General features: G+C 46.8%; 1 protein-coding gene across 1 annotated transcript in view; it reads right to left on the bottom strand.

Moving 5' to 3' along the window:
• The window catches only part of LCP2 (lymphocyte cytosolic protein 2), a 50,758-nt gene that overhangs the window by 12,218 nt on the left and 14,160 nt on the right, over nucleotides 1-24,380 (bottom strand). The window contains exons 4-14 of the mRNA XM_010364883.2: nucleotides 17,917-17,982; nucleotides 17,442-17,473; nucleotides 16,404-16,441; nucleotides 12,173-12,371; nucleotides 9,827-9,924; nucleotides 8,437-8,503; nucleotides 8,237-8,320; nucleotides 3,783-3,808; nucleotides 3,658-3,677; nucleotides 3,451-3,558; nucleotides 1,967-1,997 (exon numbers count right to left, since the gene is read on the bottom strand). Coding sequence (XP_010363185.2) covers nucleotides 1,967-1,997; nucleotides 3,451-3,558; nucleotides 3,658-3,677; nucleotides 3,783-3,808; nucleotides 8,237-8,320; nucleotides 8,437-8,503; nucleotides 9,827-9,924; nucleotides 12,173-12,371; nucleotides 16,404-16,441; nucleotides 17,442-17,473; nucleotides 17,917-17,982 — 769 coding nt within the window. The remainder of the gene's footprint in view (nucleotides 1-1,966; nucleotides 1,998-3,450; nucleotides 3,559-3,657; nucleotides 3,678-3,782; nucleotides 3,809-8,236; nucleotides 8,321-8,436; nucleotides 8,504-9,826; nucleotides 9,925-12,172; nucleotides 12,372-16,403; nucleotides 16,442-17,441; nucleotides 17,474-17,916; nucleotides 17,983-24,380) is intronic.

Raw genomic sequence — 24,380 nt, 5'->3', positions numbered from 1 at the left:
GCATGAAATAAATTCTGAGGTGCCTAAAAGGGTCCAAAGATATAATAATATTGACAATATCTACAATGTGTCCAAAAGATTCATACACAAGATTTCATTCAGTTCCCGTGGTGACCCTCCAAAAATTTAACATCCTCATTTTACAAAAGCATGATGCTAAGGAAGAATTCTTAGCTTGCCAGGAGTTACAGAGATGGATTCAACCCCAAATATGTCCGAACAAAGCTCAGCCTTCTTTTTGGCTCTCTTTTGCAATGGCCACTCTTCTTAAGAGAAATAAGACCTTATTTATATGGTGTCTCACAAGGTTTATCTACAATCCTCACCATTTTTATCTTCAGAGCAACCTTGGGAAATTAGACAAGGGAGGGACTATTTTATCTTCTACTCAGATAAGAAATGAGGTTCAAAGAGAAAAAATGATGTTGCCACCAACTAATAGACCAAAAGGGCTAACTTGAACTTGTTTAGTTAGGCCAGATCTGTAGTGATGAAATAACATCTTTCTCAAAGTGTTGTTAAAAGGATTAAATTAGTTACTACTTGTGCCTGGCTTATGTTAAGTGCTCTTTAATAAAAGTTTGCCATCAACAATCCTACCACACACCGAGAGAAGGCAAAAAAGGCCACAGTCAAAATCATTTATCTCAGTTGGCCAACTGGGAGTCCCAGCAAAGAACTGCATAAATAACGCACATGGGCTCACAAACCCCACACGACAAAATCACTCTTCAATACTATTGCAAGTATTTCCCCTCTGGTTCCAGAAAATAACAAATCCCAGATTCTCATGAGCACAAGTGTCAATCCTTCCAGAGCCCGGGAACCTGGAATGTGATGTTATCCTCACTCTCCAGCCTTACCTCCACCTTGTCCCTACCTCTCCAGCCAAGCTACTGTTCTCACCATCTGCAGCCTCCGTGGGCACTGGTATCCACCTGCTCAGGACACTCCTGAGGGGAATCCCCATGGGCTTTCTTTAAGAATGACTCTGTGTCCTTCCTATCATTCAATGACCAGCATAAATCTCACCTCATCTAGGAAGTCACTGCTGGCTCCTTGAGCCACATGGGACACTTTCTTCCCTCAGCCCCACACAGCATCCCATGACTGGCATGTGGGGTTGTGGGTACACCTGTCTCCATAAGATCTCAGCACTTCATTGGAAGAAGCGCAGCGTCTAGCACAGAGCTGCAAAAATAGCAGGCACTTTTGGGCTGAGCCCTTGAATGAGAGCAGGGGTCTGATGGCCTTCAGAGGACTTATGGTGAAGAGAAACTCAGCAGATCTGGGCTCAGATCCTGGCTCTTTATAAGCACGCAATTTGCAAAGAGTATCTTATTCCTTCTGAGCCTGTTTCCTCTCCGTAAAAGAGAAAAGATGTTTCTTTATAGGTTCATTATACTCATGTGTAAAGTGAGTAATACCCAACTATCCTGGTTTTCCTAGGATGAAGGCAGTTCTTGGGACATGGGGCTTTTCAGTGCTAAAACTGAGAGCATCCCATGCAAACAAGGGACAGCTGGTCATATTTAAGTAGCATGGCAATGTGCATGTGATAGGCATTCAAGAAATGCTATTTCCCCTCTTTTTCAGGTTGCGGAAGTATTGAAAAGGAAGACAGTAGCCTTGGAAATTTAGGCATGGCCCAAACTTCTGGGCATCCCTTACTTTATCCTCTTCTTTTCCTTGTGCCCTCTAATTACCAACCCCTGGTAATGGGGCTGCAGTTAACCCAGCCACCCTGGGAGCTCTTAGAGACACATGAGCTAAACAACACAGCATGATGGACTCCAGACAATGACCAAGGCCCAAAGACAGAGGCACCAGCCCTTAAGAGTGCCCTGGGTGCAGGACCAGATCCAGGTGCTGGACCAAGGCTGAGGTGGAGGGAGTCCCAACCTCCTCAGAGCCTATGAGGCTTTTCCCTGTATCAAGCACTTACAAACTGACATTTTGTACTTACATTCTCTCTTCTGTCTGCTCCCCATCCATGCCTGAAATGAATTAGAGCAAAGAGAAAGAACTGAGCATGAAGAGTTCCCAAGAGCCAGCCTCAGAATACAGCTTTGCTTCATTGAATAATCAGAAATCGAACCCACTGAGCCCAGGGAAGATGGGAACCAACAAACCCCCCATGCAGCAGGGGAGAGGGGCTGGAAGGGACATCTGGTTACTCAATGTTCTGTCATCATTGCAAGCTGAGCTAGGCGAACCTTTATTCTGCGTAACTAATGCAGCAAATAATTATGTGTATATATATAATACATATATATATATATATATATATATATATATATATATATATATGGTTTTGTCAGCAAACTAACTCTTTAGTAGCTATTAAATTTCACTGAACTGTTGTTTCTCCCAAGAAATGAAAACATTTTAGGTAATATTCTCCCTTGCTGTTGTTTTGAAACAGCCCTCTCAGGGCCCACCTAGGTGTAAAGAGAAGACAATTAGAAAATGTTGCTGCTTTGGGACTATTCCAGACGGGGCTTGGTACGCTTTGCCCAGACGAATGAGCCAGTCAAACAGATTTGCGGACAGCTGCCTTAGGGCTGCAACAGGCATCTGCACTGCCTGGGCTGATCATGTCCTCTCTGGGGAGATGGGGGAGAGTGGGACAATTTGTTGCTTCACACATCATCATCTCAACCTGTGTTTATTTAAAATTTTGGAACTTTGTTCCTTATGAGTTTGTTGCATTTATTTTGATTTTTTAAAAATATTACACTAAAATGTTATCAAACTCCATTACTGAGGAGATTTTTGGCACACACTTTAGCCCTGGTCTTAATTTCATCCTCACAACAGCCAAGCAAGGGCGATAGTTATGACCCCGATTCACAAATGAGATGGAAGCCTTGGTTGCATTCTTTGCAAGCAGCAAGGTTGGCCTTAACCCCAGGTACATGTGCGCCATTTGGTAAATAGGCTGAAAACTACTTCATAGCAAAGTTAAAAATACTAAGGCAGAGCTCAGTATTCTGCAATTATAAAACGTGGTTGAGCAGTAAGGAAGACACTTGCGGTGACCTAGAAACCTCCCCCAGTCATTTCCTCTCTGCTACCTGTATTGAAAAATAAAATGGTGAGTACAGTTCCTAGGCACTGTGAAGGCTTTGCTATGACGAGGTAGGAAAACTCAATGAAATATTTGACTGGAATCTCTAAAAACAGCAGTCATCCCACGCCCTTGATTAGATGTCGCTCTACTCATTTCTCAGTAGAGTCCATTTCCTTCAAAGAGACCCTGATCCTTCATAGCCAACCTGTGAAGCCTGAACATCCCTCAAGCCACAGCAAAAAAAGGCCCACCCTGCCCCAGAGCACCGTGGAGCCCAGGAGCACCAAGGAGCCTTGGTTCCCACTGCAGAGTCAGCACAGGACAGCCTGTCTGTCAGCCACTCTGAATGACAAGCTCAAGCAACACCAGACAGTTACTTTGGCACAGGTGGCTTCTTCCCTGGCAGGGGGCTGCTTCTTTCATGTCTTTCCGTGGTCGGTGGTAAAGGAGGCTTTTGAACCTTGGGTAAATGCTCCCCAAGAGGCCTGTGGAGTTCAGGAAAAGGATGTGTGAGAAACAAACTTTGCCAAGGCAGAGTTCTACAGAGTGTCCCGTGTACCCTCATGTAGATGCAACGGTCTTACCTTCCCGCTGGAATCGAGGGCTGCAAGACAGGAGGGAAGATGTATAAGTGTCCAAGCACTTTTCAAATAATAAGGACAAGATGCGAAAAAAACAAGCAAAACCAAAAATCAAGGTCACAGCCTACCTTGTCAGAAAATGGTGGTTTCTTTCCTGTAAATGACAGACAGCAGATGGGCCATGAATTCAGAACTTCATAAGCATGAGGTTTAAAAACAGTTTGATGAAACTTTGAGTCTGAACCCTTTTGGAGGTTGATGGGGTTTAAGCATCAAAACATTTTGGGGGTTGATGGGGTTTAAGCAGAAACTTCAGACTAGGAAGGGTCCCTTACAGAGCACCAAAGTTTATAAGCTCAGAGAAATTAAATGGCTTGACCATTTACATTTAAGGTCACACAGCTTTGTGTACATACCAGTAGTACTGGGGATTCTGTGCTTTAAAAAAAAAAAAAAATCAACATTTTCTTTTATATAACTGATGATCAAAAGGATTCATGTTTTCTTTGGGATTTTATGCCTTTTTAATTGGTCAAAGTATTTCTTCTGCAGCCTAAGTTTTATTTTCATATCTGAAATAAACCCACTTGCCACGGAGAGGTTAATTTTTATCCAGTTCTGTAAAACACTTGAAATTAAATGAAACACTCCACTTAGTTTCTGAAAAACTTTTAACTTGGGGAGAGCATTTCAGGAGATTCTTCTGGTATGCTGCAAATCTTTTTTTTTTTTGAGACGGAGTCTTGCTCTGTCGCCCAGGCTGGAGTGCAGTGGCCGGATCTCAGCTCACTGCAAGCTCCGCCTCCCGGGTTTACGCCATTCTCCTGCCTCAGCCTCCCAAGTAGCTGGGACTACAGGCGCCCGCCACCTCGCCCGGCTAGTTTTTTGTATTTTTAGTAGAGACGGGGTTTCACCGTGTTAGCCAGGATGGTCTCAATCTCCTGACCTCGTGATCCGCCCGTCTCAGCCTCCCAAAGTGCTGGGATTACAGGCTTGAGCCACCGCGCCCGGCTGCTGCAAATCTTTTCTGCTTGGTTTTTGTTGGTATTTGTTTGTTTTGCTTTTCTTCTAGCACAGATGATATTCAGGCTCCCTGAAGAAATGCCAGGTGTACTTGATAATTCTGCATTACAAAGTTATTCAAAGCAATTTAATTTGTATTCTATCTAAAGTCCCCTAGAATAAATATGTCCTTTGTCTTCAATGTGATAAAAGTATTACTAACAGAATTCAACCAGGTCTAGAAGCAAATCCTATATGACCATGAGCAAGTTATTTAAGGTTTTTGAGTCCCAACGTTATCATCTCTAAAATGAAGATTATAGATTAAAACTCTATAGGTTTGCCATAAGAATCGGGTGACAATTTGTATGCAGGATCGGGCACTTGATTGTGAAAGCTGATCATACAAACTGGGAATTTTATCACATCCAAGGAAAACAGTCGAGAAGCCAGAGGGAAAAGCACTCAGGACCCATATCATTGCTCCAGAAATGTGATTCTGTGCGAGGTTGGCTGCTGAACCTGCCTGCTGTAACCTGAAACCACTTTTATCTAGTAGTTGCTGAAATAATCTGCTGCCACTTGAAGATTAATTTGCCCTCTGCCATCGCTCACCAATCAAAACTTGCCAGGCCCCCAGAACCAATGAACTTTCTCTTTTTTTCTTTTTATGTAGACGGAGTCTCACTCTGTCGCCCAGGCTGGAGTGCAGTGGCGCGATCTCGGCTCACTGCAAGCTCCGCCTCCCAGGTTCACGCCATTCTCCTGCCTCAGCCTCCCGAGTAGCTGGGACTACAGGTGCGGCCACCACGCCTGACTAATTTTTTTGTATTTTTTAAGTAGAGACGGGGTTTCACCATGTGAGCCAGGACGGTCTCGATCTCCTGACCTCGTGATCCGCCTGCCTAGGCCTCCCAAAGTGCTGGGATTACAGGCATGAGCCACCGCGCCTGGCTATAACCAATGAACTTTGTCAATGAGCGATATGTAACACTTCTCTTTTCAATAAAACCTCCAATCTTCTTTTTGTTCTTCAGACATACTGAAGACCCTGAAGACCAATTGCCCCAAATTGCAATTCTTTCTTCCTAAATAAAACAAATTTAGAGATTTGCCTCTACGTTTTTATTTTGACTTTGATATGGTCCATATGTGCTGACAATTGCTAGTGAACTCGCCTTTCTTTCCCTTCCTTCCACACCCAGGCACAGCTAATTCCCTATGGCGAATGCTATGGAGTTGTATTTTCACAACATGATTTATTCTTTAAGGACCAAGTACATGCCAGGCCCATGATAAGAATATTGCCTCACTGTGAAGAGCTTACTGGCACTGAGTGTGGTGGCTCACGCCTGTTGGGAGGCCAAGACAGGAGAATCACTTGAGGCCAGGAGTTCAAGATCAACCTGGTGAATACAGGGAAACCCCAGTCTCTATAGAATATTTTAAAATTAGCCAGGCATGGTGACATGCACTTGTAATCCCAGCCCCCTGGGAGGCTGGAGAAGAAAGATTGCTTGACCCCGGGAGTTTGAGGCTGTAATGAGCTATAATGGCGCCATTGCACTCCAGTTTGGGTGAGAGAGTGAGACTCTGACTCAGAAAAAAAAGAAGAACTTGCTGGTAGTGGGGAGAGTTTTGATGGTATAAAAGCTGTTTATGAAACTTTGCTTTGGGGTGGAACCTCTACTTCAGAGAGGCACCCACGAAACTTAGATTCATATTCTTTGGCCTGAATAAGTATGTTAAAATTTGCCAATTTTTGCATATTCTCTGAGTATGTTAAAAGTCTCATGTGGAGTGTAAACATTTTAAGAAGACAGTAATCCTTCCAAAACATCACAGAAAAGGGACTAATTCAAGGGTAAAACAGAAATTGTCAGAAAAGTGTGCCTTTTAAAAATGTTTTTAAATATAGAAAAAAAGAATCTTTTAAAATAATAACTTCTGTGTCAGGAGGTGATTGTGAAGGCTTTGATGTCAGTGTTCCACTTTTCTGATGTCTTGGCTCATAGTAGTGAGCAGGGTTGGAATCTAAAGTCAAATCTATCTTCATTTCCATGTAATTACACAGCTCTCTATAGCAGACAATTCCAAGCCAAAACAGCCAGCACAGCTTTGCATGACTCAGCAGAGCTGTGATGTACTTCGGGGAAAGAGCAGTGAGCAGCAGCCTCAAATCCAAGAACTGAAAGTCATTTTGCTGACAGACAAAAAGGGATTGAGGCCACAGAAAGCTAAATGCCTGGCTCAGAGCACAGCCAAGAAAGGGGTGGGGGCAGCTGGGATTCTGAGCTCCTTTCCATTCAGTTGCAGAGTTCCTTCTTCAGACTCATATAGTTCACAGCAAGTTAAAACCCAGGGTCCTCAACTGCAGCATGATATGGTGTAAAAGAGCCCCCACTTAGAAGTCAGAAAGACGAGGGTTCAAATTTAGACAAATTATTCAACTTCTTTGACCCTTAATTTTATCATCTGAGAAGTGAGGATAAAAATGCACGTCCTTTGTTGAGTTGGTGTGAGGATTAGAGATACTGTAGGTGTATTTCCGGTATGTAGAGCACTTGCCCCATAGTAGTTGCTCAATAAATGGTAGCTAAGTTTTAGAATTGAATTGAAAATAGCTCCCCGGCCGGGCGCGGTGGCTCAAGCCTGTAATCCCAGCACTTTGGGAGGCCGAGACGGGCGGATCACAAGGTCAGGAGATCGAGACCATCCTGGCGAACACAGTGAAACCCCGTCTCTACTAAAAATACAAAAAACTAGCCGGGCGAGGTGGCGGGCGCCTGTAGTCCCAGCTACTTGGGAGGCTGAGGCAGGAGAATGGCGGGAACCCGGGAGGCGGAGCTTGCAGTGAGCTGAGATCCGGCCACTGCACTCCAGCCTGGGCGACAGAGCAAGACTCCGCCTCAAAAAAAAAAAAAAAAAAGAGAAAATAGCTCCCCATGAAGGTAACTGAAATCCAAGAATATTCCATGTAAATTGTGAAGAAAAAGGACTGTGGTATACTCAATGTTTGGTCAATTGTGTACCGAAAACCAAAACATCCCTGGCATTTTAATAGCACCTTAGGGATTTTATAAAGCATTTCTATGTACAGAACATCCACCTTACAGATCAGGAGATTGAGCCCTGAAAAACTAACATCCCAGTGGTCTGTGAGCTACTAAGTAGCAGGCAAGGCAGCAGACACCAGCTTCCCTAACCCCCTTGTCTCAGTTCAGGTTCTCTCTCTGTACCCCAAAGCCTCTTGGCTAAAGGACAATGGGATTTCTGTACACAGATCACACACATCACATAGAGAAGCAGCACCATCCCCAGGAGCAGACAGCAGGAGCTTTCTAATGAGGCAAATCTGGGTTTAGGTCTCTACTCCCATCACTTGGTAGCTATGTGATCTTGGGAAGGTGCCTCTTTGTGTTTCAGTTTCCTCATCTGTAAAATGAGGATGATTCTACTAGTCTCCATTTCCTAGTATTGTGGCCATAGTTAAATGAGATGGTGCATGTGAAACGCATGCAGGAAGCACTTTATAACAGCTTATCATTATTACTATGTATTAAATGTGAATCATACCCACCTAGTGTGAAGGGTTCTCTGTCAAACGGAGCTAATGAACGATCTAAGGGAGGTTTCGTGCTTCTGTCTATTGAAGGAGCAGGCACTGGAAGGGGAAAAGGCTGACATCAATGAAAAGAAGAAAGTAGTCGGCTGGGGGTGGGTGGGGCTAGGGGAGTGCCTGGTGGGAACAGGGCAAGAGAGAGCAGCCCTTGTACTCACACTTTGCCGTTTTGTGGTTTCTGCTTCTGCTGGGTTCTTCGTGGTTGGTCTGGGGTGGGGGTAGTGGCTGCATAAAGATCCAAACGTTAGGAAGCATTTCCAATACATCAGCAAGACCTGGCACTCCCAAAACCTGTCTGGATCTGCTCACTTTTCCTTATCTTCATGTTCTGCCTAAAAACATCCATGACTATTTCTTCCCTGAACTACTGCAGTAGCCTCCTATCTGAGCTCCCTGTTCTAGACTCTGCCACGCAAGTTCTTTTCTGCAGGCAGCGGAGTGAGCATGTCACTTTCCTGATAAGACTTCCAGTGGCTCCTACCACATTAGAAACAAAAGTAAAACTCGTTAATGTCCTGCAAGGCCCTGCCTGAGCTGGCCCATGTCTGCTCTCTCAACTCTTTCCTGTGATCCCTTCTCAGTACCCATGGGGTCTCCACCTTAGAATCTTCTTGCAGTTCTTGGAAAATCTCAAGGTCATGCCCTCTTTGGGATCCCTACACTTGTTTCCCTCTCCTAGAATGTTCTTCTCCCAGCTCTTCCCACAAGTGGCTCATTCTGTCCCAGCTCCTTGTCACCTCCCCCTTCCACACCATCATGTTACCTGGTCTTCTGTCTCTCCAACCACACGTAACTACTCAAATGATCTCTTTCAGACATCTGTCTACCGTCTGACGACCTGTCTCCCCCTAGCCCTAGTTGAGCTTTAAGAAAGCAGAGACCTCATTTATCTTGTTTCCACTTTATCCCCAATGCCTAGAACTCTGCTTGGCACATAGTAGCTGCTCAGTCAATATTTGCTGATTAAATAAGTGAATCCTGCCTCTCAAAAGAAGGTCTTCAAATTTCAAAAGTAATATGCACTTGTGGATAAACTTGTGAAGAGAACACATTCATAACTATCAATTCCTTAGTCTGAGCATCTCAGGGTCACTCTGGGAACTTATCAGATTCACAAGAGCTAGGCTGTATGCTTGAAGAAAGAGAAAACGGGGTTTGCTACCTCTGTCCCCTCCGGTAGGAAGGCACCTGTCCCTGGAATTTCAGGTGTCGGCCAGGAGGTGGCGCAAGTCTTTTTGCAGGCGAGAGGAAGGCTCGGCACCTACGCAACGCCAGTAGGTGCCACGGGCTTAATTCGGTTCTCTTTGGGTTTATTTTACAGTTTTCACTTCTCTCAAATAGTGGGAAGTAAATAAAAACCACCAGTATTTGACCCCAAAAAAGAAACACTTGTGAGTGCTTGGGTATGCATTTCCCCAGCCGAGGGAAAAGATTATAATCTTTTCTTAAAAATTAGAATGAGATAAAGATGTTTATAGTTTTATTTTTCTGTCTGGCGGAGGAAATAACTGCAGTGGACACCAAGTAAAAGAACGTGGGGAGGCCTACCGAGTGAGTCCGGCCAGCGGGCGGGGGCGGGAGGGCGGCCATCGGTCTCTGCGGGGGCACGGGAGGCTGCTGGGGGGTTTTCCCAGAGGGGGGCCGGTCTGTGGAAACACAAGGTTATTAAAGTGAAATGGGAGTGTCAGCCAAGCTCAGGGGTCTCCAGGAACAGATATGCAGTTCGGGGCACCGGGGGTGCATGATCCTCCACCCCCAGGCCCACACCAGTGCCAGCGGGAGCCTCAGCCACGGGGATACCAAGCCTGGATCTCACCCACCCTTCCCTGCCCATTTTTTCTGTCCTAGTTTGTGTCACTCTCCTTATACGCAGGCTCGGCTCTCTTTGCACTTCACAGGAATAGGTATTTATCCGAGATTTTGCCAATCAAGAAAGGCCTCTTTGCAATTAGCTCAGCCAAAACTGGAAGGGAAGATTTTCAGACAATTTTGTAAAGAAGTATACATACACATACCTCTGCATGCAGACACACAAATATACACATGTGCACACATGCACACACGCATGTATATGCACACACCTGCACACACAGAGACACAGGTGCACAAGAGACACACACACACACCAAAAATCTCATAGGCACACCCAGTTGCCTGTGCAGGGTGAAGTCAGCTCTCACTGCCATAGGGATCCTGTTCTGTCTGCCCTTCCTTCCCCTCTCCAATGTCCTGGGTTGTCTCCTCCCTGACACTTCCTCCTTTTGCTCAACTCTTCCCATAAAGGGAGGAGGTGGTCACCAACTTCTCTTACCAGACCACAGACTCTTAAGTGGAAGCTAGATTTGCCTTGAACAGAAACTCACATTATCTGGGCAGAAACTCACGTTATCCAGATCTCCAGGGAAGTGTCCCTAGGCCGGGTTGACAGGCTGGCAATTTCCTACCCCTTTGACAGGGAAAGCCCAGGACAAGACCATCAAGCAAGAGGGGTGAGTGGGTAGGGCCTCCTTATGCTTTGTGCCCTGGGTGCCTCTCTTGCCTGACTCTAGTCCCAGCCTTGGAGAAGTGCGGTTCTTCCACAGGGAAGTGGGTAGGAGCAAGGCCCAGCCTGATCTAATCCCACCCCACTCCACCCGCACTGGCCATCTCTCAGCTTCTCTAATAGGCTGTGCTCCTTTGAGCCTCAGGGCCTTTGCATGGCCATTTCTAATGCTTCAGATGTTCCTCCTTACCACATTCATTTCCACTTGGCCAACTTGTATTCATCCTTTAATCTTGGTTTAATATTACAGCTTAAAGATTACACCCTCAGGCAAACGGTCCAGCCTCATCTCCTGCACTTGTCTTCCTGTCTCTGTGTCACAGTTTCACTAAGTAACCTCATGGCTCATCTGTTGGAGGCTGCCTCACCTGCCAGACTGTCAGTCCCTTGACGAGGGCTGTCTTATTCTCTCTGTATCTTAATGACTGGCACACACAAGGCACTCAACAACTGACTTATCCATTGCTTCTCTGGACCTCCACTTCCCTATATATGAAATAGACTTGATCATGGTTGTCCTTGTTACGCAGATGCTTAAAAACCACCATGAGACATTGAGACAGCATTTTGTGAAAGGGCTTTAACATGGAAATGGGTTATACCACATAAACGATTAAATGGTATTCGTTTTCTGTGGTACCGATCTTCCATTTTCAGCTTACTCCCTGAAAGTATATTATGCACGTATGTATTTGTTTATTTTCTGTCAACAGCACTACTAGAATGTAAGCCCCAGGAGGCAGGGGCTGTGTCTTCTTTCCTGATCATTTCTAAGCACTGAGAATGGGACCTGGGCTCCCAGCAGATCAACGATGTTTGTTGAATGAACAGATGGAGAGAGAAGTGGGCCAAAAGGACAGATAGACAAGAAAAATCGTAAATACTGTCTTTTTTTTTAAAGTTACAGTCAAACCCTACTCAATATCTTCATGTTTATTCTAGCATAATAATGCCATGTAACTGTAATTTGGTCAAAAGACAGGGAGGAACAGGAAAGTACTCTTGGAGTACCTGAGTGTTTGCATAATGAGTTGAAACTGCCAATTAGCTTTAGGTGGTAGTTCAATGCTGATAGCAGCCACCGCAGGCAAGAATTGGTTGCAGTATTAGTAGTCCTCACAGCAAACCTATGTGGTCTGTACATTTATTACCCTGTTTCACAGATGAGGAAATTGAGGCCCAGAGAGGCAGAGTTACTCGAACAAAGCCACATAGCTGTTGAGAAGCCGAGCAGGTATTGACACCCAGAGCTTTCTGCTACATGGGCAAGCTGGGGCATCGGTCTTCCGTGCAGCAGTGGGGAGCTTGGCTTTGGGCTGCTAGGGCCGGAAAACCCAGAAATGGGCCCTTACCGATGTACATGGAGTTGGAGTTGGGAAACGGCTTGGCAGGCAGGATGGAGTTCTGCAGAGCCTCCTCATCATTGGAGGGTGGCAGCTCATAGTCGGCGTCGTCTTCCACGGGTGCCTCTTCCTCCTCATTGGGGGACTCATAGTCTCCGTCATCCTCCCCATCCTGGTCATCATTTGGACTTTCATAGTCGTCTTCTTCCTGTCAACGCAGTGATAGGGACAGCGCAGTTTGTAGAGGCTATGCGGCCCTCGATGTGCCTGTGCCCACTCTCTCCCTGCCAAGCCTCATCACAGTATAACCTGGGCCAGGCAGCCTGAAGACAGTTACTCCCATTTTACGGATGAGGAATCTGAGGTCAGGGAGCACTGTATCACAGGGGCAGCAAGTCATGGACTTGAGACCTGGTGAAGGTCTTCAGACAACCATTTTACACAACACCTTTGTGCACTACAGAGAAAAAGAGAAGAAAGGAGAAGGATGCTGGAATAGAGGGTACTGGAATAGACTCTGTCTTGAGTTAACACATTTTTTGCTCCAGGCATCACCAAGAGAAAAACTAAAGGCCTGGAGCATTTGTGATGATATTAGTTAATTGCCACTTCTGTTCAAGTGTGCCTGTGCTCAAAAAATGTCCTCTGATTATAACCTAGTGCAGCATTGGAGGCCTAGCTAATGGGGAAAACAGATAAACAAAGCCTGTTAAGTGAAAGGCAGATTAGGTTGTGTCTAGGAGGGGACAGTCAGAGGCTGTGCTATTCTTTTTGCTGAGAGTTGAGTGTATCAACACATCCATTATTCATGAAATCTGACACTGAGTGTGAAGCTGCTCTCTTGGAAAGAATCTCTAAATTTTAGATTTTTTACTGTATTTAATTTTTGCTTCTTCCTGGGTCTCAGAGAAAGTAAGCCTGAGGTGCTGGGTGCTTTTGCCTTTGAAGCAGTCCATGAAGGTGAACGAGCATTGGAATGACTTCCCAAGCAGAGGCAGCAGCATCAGCAACAGTGATGAGCGCTCATCACCGTCATGCCAAACTCCAGGGCGCGAGTCAATGAGCCCAGACCTCAACACTCAAGGGCAGTGTGGGAAAAAGCAATGGGAAGTGGCCACTTTTTGAGGAAAGAGATGTTCCAGTGTCCTAGAAATCCTGACAGCTTTGGGTGGTCTCAGGCAGACTGTCTTTAAGTTGCTCTGTTGAAAGATTCCTGTGTTTGTTTTTGACTTGAGGAATATTAAAAACATCAACAATAGAGGGGCAAAATGAGCACTGGGTGCCTTCCCAACTCCAAAAAATGACTTTGTCCTGCCCTGTCAGTGTCCTTATTACTTAGGAGCAGGTGGGCAGAGCGCCGAAGGGATGTTGCTTCAGATCAAGAGCCTTAGCATGGAGGTCTGCAGGCATGTGGCCTCCCTCCAGTCGCTGCGGACCCCTCCCTCACCCTGTCTGCCCTAGGCCCATCATTCCTGACTTTACACCAGCTCTTTACCCTATTAACCTTTCTCAAATGACAGAGTTTTCCTCTTTGCTTCTAGAACAATCATTTTCTCCCAATCATTTGGCTTCTAAATTTGTATGCATGGTGTTGTTGCTAATTATATTCTTCCATATGTATGTTAAAGTAAATTAAAATGGAGACCAGGCCTGAAGAATCCCTGAGCAGACAAAACCAGTTGGGTCTCATCAGTGACCTAAACCTTACTTGATTTGCAAGCATAAGCAAAAGTTAACTTGCGCTATTTCTTGTCAATGTCTACATTAAAGAAAAACAGAACTTAAGCTCAACCAATCAGAAGTAGACAGCAAACTTATAATTATATAACTAGGAGCTTTCCAGCAAGATAGACTAAATGAGATCGGTTATAACTATAATCCATCAAATATTTTCTTCCTTCCTTCCTTCCTTCCTTCCTTCCTTCCTTCCTTCCTTCCTTCCTTCCTTCCTTCCTTTTCTTTCTTTCTTTCTTTCTTTCTTTCTTTCTTTCTTTCTTTCTTTCTTTCTTTCTTTCTTTCTTTCTTTCTTTCTTTCTTTCTTTCTTTCTTTTTCTTTCTTTCTTTTTCTTTCTTTCTTTTTCTTTTCCTTCCTTCCTTCCTCTCTCTCTCTCTCTTTTTCTCTCTCTCTCTCTCTCCTTCCTTCCTTCCTTCCTTCCTTCCTTCCTTCCTTCCTTCCTTCCTTCCTTCCTTCCTTCCTTCCTTCCTTCCTTCCTTCCTTCTCTCTCTCTCTCTCTCTCTCTTTCTTTCTTTCTTTCTTTCGATGGAGTCTCACTCTGTCGCCAGGCTGGAGTAGTGCAGTGCTGCAACCTCAGCTCACTGCAACCTCTGCCTCCCGGGTTCAAGTGATTCTCCTGCCTTAGCCTCCCGAGTAGCTGGGATTACAGGCACACACCACCATGCCCAGCTAATTTTTGTATTTTTAATAGAGATGGGGTTTCACCATGTTGGCCAGGATGGTCTCGATCTCTTGACCTTGTGATCCGCCCACCTCGGCCTCCCAAAGTGCTGGGATTACAAGTGTAAGCCACTGCACTTGGCCCAAATATTTTCTTTGTATTATATCCACATTCACTTTATAAACGCTTATCCCTCATCCTTCTTCAGCGAAGCCTCCTTCTGGTTTGGTGCTGCCTGATTCATGAATCACTGTTTGCTCAAATAAACTCCTTAAAACAAAATTGCATTATGCCTCAGTTTATCTTTTTAAAATGGGGTATCCATACTGTGAAATGCTCATGATTGGGTCCTTTATCTCCACTCATTTCCCTGTATGTGCTTGCAAAGAGCTAGGCACATAATGGAGCTGCCAAGCTCTATAGCCACTGGTGAATGGAAGCCCTTGGTTTACAGAGAGGATTGAAGACTAGCCTCAGGCACAGCACAAGAGAGGCTGCATGGCAAGGATTCCGCCTCTGTGAGTAAACAGAAGCTTTTCAGCGGAAACTCTGGGCTGTTTTCCCTTTGTACTGAAGAAATCTGTCAGATTCCTTCATTTTCAGGTAGAAAGCATAAACTTAGCTAAAACTGCCCCCCCCCCCCGCCCCGATTAAATGCTTTCTTTTACCAGAATCCCAATAGGACAAGGGACATTCTGTTTCTGCTTTCTTTTTTTTTTTTTTTTTTTTTTTTTTGAGACACAGTCTGGCTCTGTCGCCCAGGCTGGAGTACAGTGACACGATCTCAGCTCACTGCAAGCTCCACCTCCCAGTTTCACACCATTCTCCTGCCTCAGCCTCCCGAGTAGCTGGGACTACAGGCACCCGCCACCACGCCCAGCTAATTTTTTTGTATTTTTAGTAGAGACAGTGTTTCACCGTGTTAGTCAGGATGGTCTCGATCTCCTGATCTCGTGTTCCACCCGCCTCAGCCTCCCAAAGTGCTGGGATGATAGGCGTGAGCCACCGTGCCCGGCCTGTTTTTGCTTTCTAAAGGCACTAGAGGCAGCCTTGTACCAGAAGGACCACTTAACCGAGGGTCTGGTTACCTGGGCCCTAGGTCTGCCTCTAACTAGCTTTGTGTTCTACACAAGTCACATTCTGCTCTCCTGTGGGCTTAGTTGCCTCATCTGTAAAATGAACAGATTGGGTTACAGTCCACAATAGAGTTCTTAGCCTGAGACTGCTTCGTGGGTGGTGACTGTGTATATAGGTTCCTGGAGAGGGGCTGTACAATCCATCGGACTCTCAGAGTGGGCACTGTGACGTTGCAATGTAAAAACCAACTGGATCGCACCCTTTTGAGGTCTTTTCCGGGCTAACAGTCGGTTCTGAAGTTCTTCTCCCTCCGTGCCACCAATGGGGACTTAAGTCCATGAGAAAAGCTACTTGTGGGTAGATTTCTAGGACTGTCCATTTTTGGAGATGGGGGTTGTGAGTGGGGAGTGGTAGCAGTGGGTAAAGTGCAGTCAGCAAAGTACAGCCTAGGGCCACATGCAGCCTACCCTCTGTGTTTGTAAATGAAGGTTTATGGGCACAAAGTCAAGCCTATTTGTTTGCTCATTGTCTGTGGCTGCTTTTGTGCTCCAGTAGCAGAGTTGAGTAGCTGAGACAGAGGCTGCATGGCTCCCAAAGCCAAAACTATTTCCTGTCTGGCCCTATGTAGAGCACCTTTTCTGGGCCATGGGTGGGTGTGCTGGCATCATGTTAGAGCCCCACTCCACTTGGCTCCATGCTGGGTCCATATCACAAAGCCGCCCTGGACGCTGCTGTAAAGGTGCAAGAACAGCCCACACCATACTCACAAAGGACGACCAGCCCCCATTGTCCTCTTCGTGGCTTTCTGTGGAAGGAGATGACACCACCATCAGTACTGAAGAAAGCCGAGGCTTGAAAGAAAGTCAAAGCTTCCCCATTTGATGCCTTCCCTCACCAATGCCCCTTCCCCGGCCTCCACCTACCTTCCACACCCCTGGGGGTTTAGCCACTTACTGTCAGCTCCAGAGACCCTGCCCAAGGTGCTCATTCTACTGGAGAACCAGGGGGTGGCAATGGTTCTCAACCTTTCACATGTGTAACAGTGATTTAGGAAGTGCTTTAAGACCTGCAGTTACCTGGGGGCCTGTGCCTACTGTTTCTAACTCAGCAGGACAGGACAGGCCCCAGGAATCTGCATTGCAACACTTGTGCGATTGAACAGTTGAAAAGCTGCTTTACTGTAATCCCAGCACTTCGGGAGGCTGAGGTGGGCGGTCACGAGGTCAGGAGATCGAGACTATCCTGGCTAACACGGTGAAACCCTGTCTCTACTAAAAATACAAAAGACTAGCCGGGCGAGGTGGCGGGGGCCTGTAGTCCCAGCTACTCAGGAGTCTGATGCAGGAGAATGGCGTGAACCCGAGAGGTGGAGCTTGCAGTCAGCCGAGATCGCGCTACTGCACTCCAGCCTGGGCGACTGAGCAAGACTCTGTCTCAAAAAAAAAAAAAAAAAAAAAAAAAAAGACAAGCTGCTTTAAAGACTCAGATGCAGGGAGACTAGCTCAGCTCACGTGCTCACTCAGAGGTGGGGTCCCTCTGTTTTCCTCTACAGAGCCCCCAGAGTTCCTTAGTGTGTCTCCGAAGATGGTCCCAGCAGAACAGGGGCCATAAGCCAGGTGCCCTGCAGAGCGACATCTCCTCCCCTCCATCTAGACCCAAACTGTTTTCTGGGTAAGAAATGGCTGACAGACAAGTCAGTAAGGTTGCCTGAATGAACTCAAGGAGCCCCCGGAACCAGAAAGGCAAGAAAATTGAAATACCTATCACCAACTAAAGCAATCACCTCTCAGCCCTGATAGCTTTACCTGTCTCTTCAGGAAACCGCTGGACTTGGGGTCTGCAAAGGCAAATAGCATTGTGTTAATGGTCTTGTTGATTTAAGGGGATCTCCCTCTTTCCTCAATCTGGTCCAGCGAGAGGGATCCCCAGTGGAGGACATGTCTCACTGCTCAAGAGGGGCTTGTGTCCTTGCTGCTCAGCAACTGGGGCTAGGATATCCTGAAAATTCTGGAAATCACCAAGCCACATCAGTGGCATGACCGGAAGCTCATGACTGTCTGATGCTTTAGAGGGAGGTTCCCCTGATGTCCCAGACCCAGGGACAGGATGCAGGGCAGGGGAGGAAACCCTTTCCTCTCCTTGGACACCATCTTCCAGACCCCTGGGATTCAGGGGACCAATGCAGGTCAAAAAGTAAGGCAAAAATAGTTCTGTGCCTTCCTTTTAAGGTTCAACTTGGGATTGAAAAATCTTGCATTTCCTTACACCAGCTCCACTCACTTGCGTGTGAAGATGCTCCTCCTCTCTTCATTCTTGTTGATTTCTTGACTTAACTTACTGAGAATCCTGCAAGATAAAGAGACAGATGAAGAGACAAAACCATCTTCTCTCAGTCTCAACCTTCCCCCTGACCCTTGATATCCCCTGGTCTATAGAAACTTGGGGCACCAGGGCCAACTTTAGCCAGCCTCCTCTTTGTCACCTCTGCAGAGACCCTCTGCTCCTCACTTCCTTCCAGAATTTGCCACCTTATTCTCCAGGCCAGACCTTCCTCCTGCCCAGGAAGCTTTCTTTCCTCCTTGCTGATCTGTGTCTGGCTGAGCCTTCCAAGTCCAGCTCAGAGCTCCCCCTTAAAGACTTGTCAGCTCACACCTGGCTTTCCCTCTGAAAATCAGGAGCCTTAGGATCTAGATACAACAGCTGCGTATTTTCTTGTCTTACTATTCCTGGGGCTGAGGTCCCCTGGCTCTGCATGACCTGGCAGTGCTGTCTTGTTCCCAAGAATCTTCAGACCATCATCTAGACCCACAGGAATCAGCTGCTTCTTGGAGATTTCTTATCACAACCTCTAGTGGGCTGTTCTGTGGCCTCCCATCTCCTTCCATCTTCCCCTCCCGGACTCCCACTCGGTGATGCGGATTCTTATAAAAGCTTGGGGAGGTATTCTCTATAAAGGCAGGGGCTGCAGAATGAGAGACTCCCTGAATCACTCATGTCCCTGAGACCAGCTTTGACGAAGACACTTGAAGATATTCTTAGTCCCCAGGTTCTTTCATGTCAGAACTAGCAAATCCCCAAATCCCAGGATAGAGCTGGGGAAGCTGGGGCAGGAGGGCTTTGCTGTCAGAACGGTATCTCCAGCATGCCCTAGCAACAAGCATCCATTCCAGTCTCTCAAACATCCAGAACTTGAGACTCCAGCCCCATTTAGTACCCACTGATGAGACCAACAAGACCCTTGGTAGTCAACAGGCTTAGTGTTTCCTCAAAAATTGGGGCAACTGGAAGGAACCTCAGATTATCAGTCCAATTTCATTTTACAGAGGAGGTGGCAGAGGCCCAGACAAAGAAGTGACTAGCAGATCATGAAGTCAAGAGATCAAGACCATCCTGGCCAACATGGTGAAACCCTGTCTTTACTAAAAATACAAAAAAAGCTGGGGCATGGTGGCACGTGCCTGTGGTCCCAGCTACTTGGGAGGCTGAGGCAGGAGAATCACTTGAACCCGGGAGGCGGAGCTTGCAGTGAGCCAAGATCATACCACTGCACTACAGCCTGGGCGACAGAGGGAGACTTCATATTTAATAAAAAAAAAAAGGGGGGGACTAGCTTGAAGCCACACCGTAGTTAGTGGTAAAGACCACCCTTCTTCCCACAACTCACGCCAGCACCAAAAGCTTGCCTTTCAAATTTCCAAGCCAGTGCCCTTTCAATGCACACACCCCTTTCTGCTGCAAGCTCTCTGGAGGCAGACACTGTTGAGTCCCTGGCCTGCCTGTGAGAGCGGCTCATGATCTCTACTCTTGCTGCTTAACGACCATCTCAAAGTAATGAGTTTAGCCTAAAATAAACTTGCTAAGTTAACAAAGGAAGTCCTTAGCAGCCACCATTTCTCGATTCCTCCATCACCTCCCCGGCCCCTCAACTCCCCCATTTCTCCCAATAAATGGGATCCAGGCTGGGCGCAGTGGCTCATGACTATAATCCTAGCACTTTGGGAGGCTGAGGTGAGCAGATCACTGAGGTCAGGAGTTCGAGACCAGCCTGGCTAACATGGTGAAACCCCATCTCTACTAAAAATACAAAAATTAGTTGGGCGTGCTGCATGCCTGTAATCCCAGCTACTCAGGAGGCTGAGGCAGGAGAACCACTTGAACCTGGGAGTCAGAGGTTGCAGTGAGCCGAGATCACACCACTATACTCCAGGCTGGGGACAAGAGCAAAACTTCGTCTCAAAAAAAAAAAAAAAAAAAAAAAAGAAATGGTATCCAAACCTCCTACCTCATTAGAATAATAGGATAAACAAATTTTGATAAACACGTTGGGTACTTAAGAGGAAAGAGAAGGAGAAAGGGAAAGGTTTACTCTCTGTAGTAATATTGTTGACAACTCCAGGCTTCTGTGACTGCGCAGAGGGAGAGGTTTTAAGAGCAGCAGTGGGGGCTTCCCAGTCGCCTCCTGACCATGCCGTCAGAGTGCTTGTGACACGGTTCTTTTTGGTTCCTTTAAGTGGTTGTTTCAAGAAGACAATGGGCGTGTGGGATGGAAGGACTCCTACAGAGTGGGCGAGGGAGCCCCGTTAGTGTTCTGTGTCCTGGCCATGTCAGGCGGTGCTGGCTGCAGCAGCCACTCCCATTCTGTCACCTGTTTATTCAACAATGTGCACTGAGGGCCTTCTAAGTGCTGGGAACTTAGAAGTGCTCAAGGTGCATCAATGAACAAAACAGACAGATCCCTGCTAGTGGACAGGAAGCTTTAAGGAGGGGAAATGTGATGCATATGCACCATGCGCATGCAGCGTGGGGGGCTGGGGAGGGGGATGGGAGTGCAGGGTGGGGTGCGGTTGCCATTTAAAATGATCGGGCCTCACTGAAGAGGTGACATTTCAGTAATGACTTGAGCGAGGTGGGACTGAGGCTCACCTCAACGCCCTCCTCCTACAGAGCTTGATGGGGCTCTGACCAGCTCACAGCGCTGCTTTGGATCTTGAAAGAACCTCCTGCTCTCTGTGGTGTTGCCTCTCACCAGTATCTCTACAGCCAGGCTGGAGGCTGCTGGGGCTCGAACTGGGTGAGGAAGGAAATGCCAAACCGCAGGCCTCAGCAGAGGAGCAGCAAAGAGCTGAGTGGGGGGTGGGCAGAACTGGGCCTGACAGTTGGCTTGCAGCAAAGTGTGGGCTCCCAGGGTTCTCCTGCTTTAATGGGCTACAGGAAGCACCTTCCAAGCCTATGGGACCACTGCCAGGGACTGGTGGACGGGGCAACAGTGATGGTGGGCACAGCAGGGAGGTGGTTGCTATGGCTATCACTAGGTGCAAACCTTCAAGTTACACCCTACCCCCAGAGGACCAAGTGACAGTGAGTGGAGGGAGGTGACTCATTCTCCCTTCACCCCATAAACCCCAAGCCTCACTCAGGACCAGAGCAAGAAGTGACGGGGGCTGGGCAGCCATAGACAGTAGTCCTCTCTGCTTGCCTTCGTTTAAGGAACTAGCTGGCCCTGGAAATTGGCTGAACCTCCCCCCAGGAAGCCAGCCCATTGTAGGAAGGTGGCATTCTACAATGACCTGGGTTCCAGCCCAGCTGCATCCCTAACTTGCAGCATGGTGGGGGCTAGTCTTCATCTTCTCAGTCAAGGGCTATCCTGGTAATGTACAACGTACAGGGCCTGCAGGCATAGACGGTCTAACTGCAATGTCTGGCCCCAAGGGTGGCACCCACTGTGTGACCTCAGACAAGGCAGCTGCCCTCACCTGGCCCCAGATTCCTTATCAGCACAATATAGGGGTTAAACCTGATTAGTGAATCCCTGATGGGCCTGATCATCATGATTACCTAGCTATACCTGTTACAAATACTGATCACCAGGCCCAGCCAAACCTACCTGAACAGACTCTCCGGGGAGAAGCCTGAGGCTCAGTGACATCAGCCAGCCCCCAGGTGATTTTTATTATGATCCAAAAAGCTTGTGGAATAAATCCTGTTATTCTTGACACTGATGAAATTGTTTGTTTGCTTGTTTTAAAGAGAAGGAGAAGGAAAGGCAGGAGAAGAAACTTGGTGATTCTAAAGGGAGTGAAGTAGGGGAGTGGGGGTATGCGAGGCCTTAGCTGGCCTTTGATATAGCTCTTTAATTCTCCCCCATGCTTGAACAACTGTGAAGGAAGACCTACTAGTGGGTCTGGAAATCAACTTTGCTGATGACACAAGAAGAAAGAAACTATACAAGAAAAGAAGGCTGGCAGGCAGGCAGAAAAGAAGGGAGAGAGGGAGGGTGGAAGGGAAGGGAAGGGAATGGAAGGAAAGGGAAGGGAAGGAGAGGAGTACAGAATAGAAAATAATCAACGCACAAAGCATCCATTGTTCGTGAAAATTCCATCTTCGTTTCCTCTACTGTGGCACATGTAGCTGTGTACTGGCTTATGGATATAGAGCGCGTTCTTGCCACAGCTTTGGCCAACTTCTGACCTACTCCTTTTATAGGGCCCTCCCACAGTAGGAGCCTTGTTCCCCGGGCTCAGATTTCAGACTGCCTGCTGCTCCCTCCCAGGACAAGGCTTCCAGGCCCTGGGTAGGGCAGATGCCTCTTCCACAGCGCTGTTCTCGCTGTTCTCGCAGTGGGACCCTGGAACTCTCCTTCTTTTCCCCACCCCTCCTCCCTGCACACATTCCCATGCTCAATCCTGCTCTCACTCTGCATTCCAATCCTTCTTCCAAGGAACAAAATGTTCTTTCCGTCTTTAAAGATCGTCCCTTGAACCAAGAGCTAAACCTTCTAAATTCTATCCTTGTTACCTGAGAAGCCAGAGGCAGCCAGATGTTTTAAGACTCAGGAAGGAGCGTTTCACCATCACCTGAGGCCTCGGTCGACAGCGTAATAGTAGGACATAATAATTTGAGGACACAGGGTGTTCTCCCTACTTGTCACCCATGTCCCACTGCAGTTTTACATGGAGTGTTTTCCTGGTGCCTCACGATCATTTTCCTGGTATACAAGTATAATTATTCTCATTTTTACAAATAAAAAAGGCAGGGCTGGCCAGGTGTGTTGGCTCATGCCTGTAATCCCAGCACTTTGGGAGGCCGAGGCGGGTGGGTCACCTGAGGTCAGGAGTTCGAGACCAGCCTGGCCAACGTGGCAAAAGCCCATCTCTACTAAAAATATAAAAATTAGCTGGGCATGGTGATGCCTGTAATCCCAGCTACTCAGGAGGCTGAGGCAGGAGAATCACTTGAACCCAGGAGGTGGAGGTTGCCGTGAGCCAAGATTGCACCATTGCACTCCTGTCTGGGCAACAAGAGTAAAACTCCAACTCAAAAAAAAAAAAAAAAAAAAAAAAAAAAGAAAAAAAAAAAAAGACGAGGCTCTGAGGGACGCATCTGTCAAAAGGCACGTGACCAGCATTTATGGGGAGAGGAGGCTTCACTTGAGTGCTGTGGGCTTGCACTGGAAGAGACGGAGCAACAACCGAGGGAGGCACCTTTCCTGTGGGAGGGCCCTTGAGGACTGATGAGACCTGGGTCCCTGGACAGCAATTAGCCACTGAATGGGACAGGGGAGGACCATGTTGGAGAGAAGCCCTGTCACTCTTTTGGTTTTGCTGAGGGCTGGCCATATTCTTTTTTTTTTTTTTTTTTTTTTTTTTTTTGAGACAGAGTCTTGCTCTGTTGCCCAGACTGGAGTGCAGTGGTGCGATTTTGGCTCACTGCAAGCTCCGCCTCCCGGGTTCACGCCATTCTCCTGCCTCAGCCTCCTGAGTAGCTGGGACTACAGGCACCAGCCAACACACCTGTCTATGTTTTTTGTATTTTTAGTAGAGATGGGGTTTCACCGTGTTAGCCAGGATGGTCTCGATCTCCTGACCTCATGATCTGCCCTCCTCGGCCTCCAAAAGTGCTGGGATTATAGGCATTTGAGTGGCCACATTCTTTAACAGGCACAAGAATATTAATTTCGCCTCTGTGTCCCTTCCTCCACACCTTTCCCATCTTCCCTGTCTCTGGTAGGGAAATAGGTACACAGGAGATGCCTCAGTAGGTTGTTTCTGCCATGAGACTCACAGCCTTTCAGGGAGACAGACAAATATTTCTGCATTATTTCTCAGCTTGAATCTTAAGTTTTCCCAACCTAATTGCACTATTGGTAATGGCTACAGGGAGAACCAGCAGAAAGAGTATTATCCAATACCTATCTGCTGCCTCCACCGCCCACCCCGTTACTCTCCTCTCCTTAATTTTAAAGTTACACTGTGGATTTAAATACAAAACGTATAACATCCGCTCCTTTAATGAACTGCAAAAAGGCACCAGTAGATTTGAACGTGTATTCATGTATTCTGTTGATTTAACCAGACTGTCGTCAGCTGTACCATGAGGGTCAACCTAGGCCCTATAAAGGGAGCCTTCATTCTTTTTCTTTAAAAATCCTCCACCTTTACAATGTTGGAGGTGTCTTGGGATCAACCATATCCTGAGAGAGTGACAGTATTTTCAGGCTGACAGAATCTTCCTCACCACAACTTACCTTCTTAAAAATCTATTTAATACTTATATTGTAAGCATCAGGGAAGGAAATAGAGACATTCAGAGGAGTGTAATATTGTTTTGGTTTTCTGTACACGAACACAATTTCTTTTCCAAAGGCCTTTGGGGTAATGATCAAGACAAACCTGTGTACAAGGGCTGGAATGAATAAAGTATTGAACACCTGTAAGTATCAAGGACAGTACCAGGCAATTTATGTT

The sequence above is a fragment of the Rhinopithecus roxellana genome, chromosome 3, assembly GCF_007565055.1.
Source record: "Rhinopithecus roxellana isolate Shanxi Qingling chromosome 3, ASM756505v1, whole genome shotgun sequence".
NCBI lineage: Eukaryota > Metazoa > Chordata > Mammalia > Primates > Cercopithecidae > Rhinopithecus > Rhinopithecus roxellana.
Note: the sequence above shows the minus strand (reverse complement) of the source record. Positions and strands in the feature narration are given on the sequence as shown.